Source organism: Elephas maximus, chromosome 18, assembly GCF_024166365.1.
Source record: "Elephas maximus indicus isolate mEleMax1 chromosome 18, mEleMax1 primary haplotype, whole genome shotgun sequence".
Taxonomy (NCBI): domain Eukaryota; kingdom Metazoa; phylum Chordata; class Mammalia; order Proboscidea; family Elephantidae; genus Elephas; species Elephas maximus.
Window position 1 is genome coordinate 72551583 of NC_064836.1, and position 6772 is coordinate 72558354.

Sequence of the window (6772 nt, forward strand, 5' to 3'; positions counted from 1 at the left end):
AAAAATTGTCAGCCAAGCTGAATTTGTTGTACTAGGACAAAAGGTAATTGTTTATTTCAGGCTTTGCTTGGTTACACCTTAAAGACATTTTACCTGGGTTTTCACAGGTATATTAAAGGCTCGCCCCCCCCAAGTAAAATCTTAATACTTAAATTATGACCTAGTGTACCGTATCTCACCTTTTTTACACTGATTCTTGTTATACCTTGATCTTATACTATTTTTATATTCCTCAGTTTTCACATTAGCTTCCCCCAAATAGACTGTCTTATTTGCAACACCTAGAACAATGCCCAAATTTAACATGAACTAGAATGAAAAATCATTAATTCTATCACCTTGGATAGAATGGGGGGTAGAGAGAAGACTGTTAATGTTGACTTAACCGTCACCTAGTATTCCTAAGTGTAAAAACAAGTTTCTCAAGTTTACATAAGGTTTCAACACAAGTCTTTCTCTACTTTGCATGCTTTTAAAATACGTAACATGGTTGAGTAGGAAAAAAGTTAAACTGTATCGTGGAAAGTTAACAGCAGCAGCTCAGAGGCCTCTTTTTCCTTCTTTAGTTCTCAAGAACAGAAGATTAATGGAGGTGAGCAGGTAGGCTGGAGATGTATACTCTAGGCACAGGGACACCATGCACAATCATGGAGGTGTACTGAACATCTATGAACATTTATCTAAACAATAGATGCCTACCTCTGATAATCCAGGATAGACCATGAACGTAGCATACTGATAATACAGTAAGTTCTCTGCAAATCAATTTTAACTTCCCCACTAGAACATTCAAAAAAATCTTAAGAGTGAAACCTCTCAGAGTCAGAGCTCAATGGGGCTGCCTTGTTTTTTCCACGTCTTGCCAAGTTTGCCACCTTTGACAAGGTGTAGTCTTAACCACTTTTCTGTCGCTCTCTTACTAGTGGAAAATAGTTTTGAGTTTTCCTTCTCTGACAAGCTTCTGCCTCACACAGGTTCTGGCTTTCCCAAATTTTACTGTAGTACACTACAAAAGGGGATTGTGGTTCTCCTTATATCCTTCCAACTTGGCACAGCTTGGTCCGCGACAGATGCTCAATGATGAAGACCACCTACCTTCTGCAGAAGCCCAAGTCTGTTCTTTACATAGTTTTCGTATTTTACATACATACATCCCTTGAACATCAGTAAGCTACTCAAGACCTTTTGCTATTTACGTATGGCTCTGTCAAACTCCCAGCTCAAAAATCCACTCTAGCAGTGGTCAACATTGCTCTTTACTCAAGGAGCAGTGCCTTCTTTTCAGTTTATTTCTTGGAAACAAAAGATGGTTTTTAACCATCTTCAGCTCAGCCACTAGCTAAATGTTAGGAGAGGTACTAACCTAATATAAACATGTCTATTATCAAAACAACAATAACTTTATCCTGCTTTTTGCCTATTATCAAATATTCTCAATTTGTGGAAAAAGGAAATTGTTTTTAACAATAATTCATTACTTTCAGGACAGAGAAATGACACGAAAATATGCATCTTTTAGAAACCACCCTGGACTAAATATACGCACCATTCTTGTATGTGCAGCCACGCATGCAATGGGCCCTTTAAGCTGAGCTAAGCTAGCCTTCACCGCACAGATCTCTGTCACACCATTTTTGCTTAACATCTCTCCAACTAAGAACGAAGAGAAAGATTTTGCTCAGACTATAAAATAGACAGCCGGGCGGAATCCCTACCCCACCACCTGGCCTATGTATTTTAGAAAACGTGACTGCTAATAAAAAAGCATTATTCTTGCAAAACAAATTTTTTGAAAAAAATCCATTACTTTGTAGTTCAGCTATTACCATGCAGACCCAAAATGCCTCTGTTTTCAGAGTAAAAAGTCAGCACAGTCTAGAGTTGCAGTCAGATCTTTATTTAAAAGTCTCATCTGCCAACTTAGCGTTTTCCACCAACCCGAGGAGCAGAAACCTTCACAGGCTTGGCAATCTTTTGTTTCGGTGCTGCCTTTGTGGGAGCCTGTAAAAAGATAAGATTTTATGTCACATCATCCCATGCAATTTTTTTTTTTCTTTTACCACCACCTTCTAATGCCCTGATTCTGTAAGTATTCTAGACTGCTTTCTTAGTTATTTAATGGCATTCCTAATAACAATCTTTTTAAATCAGGCACAGAGTTAAAAGTTCACCTTTATAATAAAGACAAAGACAATTGCAACAGATAGGAGGAGAGTAAAGACAAACACACTGGTATCCTAAACTGGTTCCAAAGACAGAAAAAAGGGCATTATGGAAAAGTTGTTGAGATTTTTAAAGTTCTAGTTTTATTAATCGTATAGGACCAGTGCTAATTTTATAGTTTTGAAAACTGTACTATTGTTACCCAAATTGTTAACATTAAATAAAGCTGAGCGAAGGATATACATAAACTCTATTATCCTCAAAAGTTCTCTGTAGATCTGAAATTACTTCAAAATAAAGCTGAAAAACCAAAAGCCACTGTATTCCCTCCCTTTCCAAATTCCTGCCTAACACTAACTAATCTGCACTGGCAGAAGGGGGTCTCTTTAGAGACCTGCACCCAAAAAGCAGTTATTAACATCATTTCCATTAGTGTCCTGCACTAAATTTCTTAGAGTAAAAATACATTTCCCTATTGTTTTATTTATGAAATCTAAGAAAAGCCCACAATTACCTTAGCAGCAGCCATTGCTGTCTTTTTAGACGCTTGCTTAGCTTTTTTTGCTTCCTTGGCAGCCCTGAGAAATTAAAAAAAACAAAAAACTTAAGGCAAAGCATATTACTCCTTAATATAGGATACAGCTTATTAGTAAGATCCCAGAATGTTTGGGCAACGTACAGCGTATTCCTGACCAATCCCTGTTTACTTGTAGGGTAAATCCAAAAGGTTTGTCAAATTTCATTAGCCACCAACTAACCATAATGTACAGTAAAAAACTGTGCGGTAGCTTTAATACTAACATTGCATACAGAATTACAACACAACAAACCATTATTTATATTACACACTTGGTATTTTTAAGTCAAAACATTCATGGCTGACAGTCCGTATATACATACAACTATCAAAACAAAATAACATCAGATTAGGTTCCTGTGCCTACGAAGCCAACAGTATAACCGAAAATCCATCCAATACCTGAAATGCTCATGAAACATTCCTCACCTGATAGCCTGTTCCCGCTGTGCCTTTCTAACCTCTGGTTTCTGATTCCTCTTGGCCATTATATCAGCAAGAGATGCACCAGTGATGGCCCTCTGGAATTTGACTGCACGGCGGGTTCTTTTCTTTTGAATTTCTTCCTAAAAAAAAAAAAAAACACCCAACTCATAGCAACCCTATAGGACAGAGTAGAATTTCTTCCTACAAACAAAAAAACAGGGTACACACATATGACTTTTGCCTTCAAGAATTTGGGGGGAAATGGGAAATTAAGTCTGTCAAGATTCATATTCAACATTAAATATGCAGGTTTCTGTAAATTTTCCACTTATGGATTGGCTAAACCATCTATTACAAATCTGTCCATTTTTTACTACTTTATTAAAAGGCAAAAAGTTAAACTATAAGAAAGAAGCTCCCTGGGACTCTGTTAGCCCAAAACTAAAACCATTCCCAAAGCCAACTCTTCAAAGATTAGACTGGACTATAAGACATAAAATGATACTTGTGAAGGGTGTGCTTCTTAAACTAGATACACGAGGCTAAATGGGCAGCTCCTGTCCGGCGGTGAGATGAAACGGCAGAGAGGGACAGGAGCTGAATGGACACAGAAAATACAGAGTGGCAAGGAGAAGTGTGCTGTCACATTATAGGGAGAGCAACTAGGGTCACATAACAATGTGTGTATGAATTTTTGTATGAGAAACTGACTAACTGTAAACTTTCACTTAAAGCACAATATTAATAAGTAACAATAAAAACCAGAAGATGCTTAGTTGCTTCATTAATTTTATACTACCTTAAAACTGATTTTATTAAGACTCCATTTCTAAGAATTTATTTATGGAAAACACATCAGACCTCAACTTACCTATTTTAACACTCAAAGAAATACTCAAGAAAACGATGTATGAAAGTAAAACTAGTAAGTATTAAGAGAATGCCTAAGATTCAATTTGAACAACGCCTGCAGATACTATACTGGAAGCCTAGAGTGCCTATTTAAAAAAAAAAAAAAAATCTGACAGTTCATCTCTAAGAAAAATTAAAATATATTTGAAGAATTGTTTAAGGCAGGGATGTGCAAAGATGTCTTAAAGATTTTAACAAAACATATGGAGAAAACAGGTTGTGTCTGTGGCTAACTAAAGTAAATGCTTATTTCATTTTAAACTTATTTTATATATATCTGATGGCATCTATTCTCCACAATACCTACTAGCGCCACCCAGGAAGTGCTCACTAAATATTCCAAGGCTCCTGGATACTAATTCTACTGTGCTGGCAACTCAAAACTTTTTGTTTCTCACGAACTGACTTCATCCAGCTAAAAGGACACTTCAAAACAACAACAAAAAGCAGCTACAAAACACATCCAGGCTTCTTGAGAATTAGCTAGCATGCTGCAAGACTCCACTTAGATCTACATTAGCACTAACACAACAAACATTATAGTCAAAGTCAGGTTACTATAGTAGCTGCTTACTTCCTACCCACTGGAACACCTTAAACCCTTTCAAGGTGCCCATAACTCAATTAATGTAATTTATCTGACTTGTGCAAGGGGATGCTTTCAAATTTCAACTAGACATTTACTGTGAGCTTGAGACATATAAAAAGATATAATTTTATATCAATTTCATGTCACTGTTTAATGCTTACAGTTTAAGAGCACTTTCATATATTGTCTCAATTATAATTTTACAGATTTTAAAACTGATAGAAAACTTAATTAACATCAAAGCGCATTTTCCTTACCGACTGTCCCTTTTTGTGCTTTCTTCTGTAGAGAACAGTCCAGTTTATCTGCCGAGGGTTCCTCTTGGAAAGGAATGCCGACTCGCATTTTGCATTAAGAAACTGGAAGACCTGTCATGAAAAGTTCAAATTAATTACGTACTCAACTATACAAAGCAGATTAATGTAAGACTGAGGCGCAGAAAGACCAAAAGGCTTGTGTCACACAACTGGCAGTTACTGGGTGGCACCGGGAAGGTCTGTTAGTTTGGCCCTGTCTTTCCTCTAGAACAGGCATAGGGTGTCAAATCCTGGGAGGCGTACAGCTCCTGTTGTCTCCCGGAATTCCAAGAGGACCCAGCGCCCGTAAGACAGACAGATGCGTCGGTAGCCTCACGTATTTCCCTTCGATCAAGATAGACATTAAAGTTACACAAACCCCTCCTCACTTCCGACCTCACTGACGCTGGATAGAGGCTCAAAACTGGTTCACTTAGAGGCCTCCTAAACCTCTTCCAGGACCAAAGCTGATGTGAGGAATACACCCGCCTGGATACAATTACACCTGCTTCCCTACCTGGGAACACAGGCGGCTGCCTTCAGCCGTCACGGCCCCTTACCTTCCCGTCGGTCCTGGCGTAGCGCCTCCCGTGTCCGGGGTAGATTTTGTACCCGCTGAAACTGCACAGCTCGACCCTGTAACGAAAAGTGAAAGCCCATTAGGGAGGGTGCCTACAGCGAAGAGAAGCCATCCCCAGGCAGCGCTCTGTCCGAGGATGGAAGCGGATTGAGACCCAAGTTCCCTACTTACTTCATGGCTGCGACTGCAAAGGAACAGGGAAGATGGCGAAGAGAAAGAGAGGATCATGGGAAGAGAGCTTATAAGGTGGCGAGGGCATCTCCGCCCTAAATTCCCCGGGCTGACCCCGCGCTCGGCGATGACGTCAGCCCGGCTACGCGCCCTGTCCAAGCCTCCCAGGAAACGTTGCCAGAGGTGCCGTGAGACTCTGGGAGTGACAGGGGAGCGACCGCCGCACGCGCAGTCAGGCGGTTGGTGTCTGTGTCACCCTGTCTCTGCTACAGTCCAGTATTTCCAGAACCATCGTCCTGCTGTGGGAATGTGGACTGAAAAAATGGGGGCTCTACCTCCTCTCCCTCAGTTTTATTGACGAACAGACGAAAAACTGGCATTTAAAGTCTGAATAAGTCCCATTTTTCCCACCAGGTTGGCCTACTTCCTCCGCCACCAAAAGTACATTTCAATAGTTTCACCGTTTGGAAAGGAGTAATAACACTTGAACTGTCTCCCCGGCTGTGCGAATCGAATTATGCATGATGACACTTTGCATTAATTATGATTAAAGTTTACTGAACGCTTTCTCTGTGCCAGGAATTTAAAGGCTTTACATACAGTAGCACTTTCAGTACACAGAATCCCTGTTTAAGCGCCCGAGCACCGCAAAATGACCAATGTCACAATGCCGGTTCGGGAGAAACTTGGTTGCGGGCCTCCTGCCTGATGGACGCGCAGAGAAGGGTAAAGCCCTTGCCTGAAGATCTTGAAAAAGGGCCCTGGGCAGGTCGACTGGGGGACCGAGGCCTCAATCTCTTGAGCCGTTCTGTGATGCAGGACACTTTATAGAATGACAGGTGTGGCTAGAGGCAATCCTTAAATTGGGTGAGAGCCCGAAGTACGCACCTAGGAAACATAGAAATGTAATGAGTGACATAAGCTATATAAGCAACTCGCCCTTAAAAGGTCCTATAAAATAGGTGTTTGAAGAGATTTGGAAAGTCCAATAAGGTAGCTGACTAACGTTAAGAAAGCGTACAATTGTGTTGGAACCCGTCTCAAGAACGAGTTAGAGA

General features: G+C 40.2%; 1 protein-coding gene across 1 annotated transcript; it reads right to left on the bottom strand.

Moving 5' to 3' along the window:
• Positions 1 to 1876: 1876 nt before the first annotated feature.
• RPL24 (ribosomal protein L24) lies at positions 1877 to 5804 on the bottom strand. The gene is made up of 6 exons (XM_049857775.1): positions 5715 to 5804; positions 5524 to 5599; positions 4925 to 5035; positions 3170 to 3306; positions 2678 to 2741; positions 1877 to 2001 (listed from the first exon to the last, which is right to left on the bottom strand). The coding sequence occupies exons 1-6, from the start codon at positions 5717 to 5719 to the stop codon at positions 1921 to 1923; spliced, it is 474 nt and encodes a 157-aa protein (XP_049713732.1). The 5' UTR covers positions 5720 to 5804; the 3' UTR covers positions 1877 to 1920.
• Between the last annotated feature and the right edge of the window lie 968 nt (positions 5805 to 6772).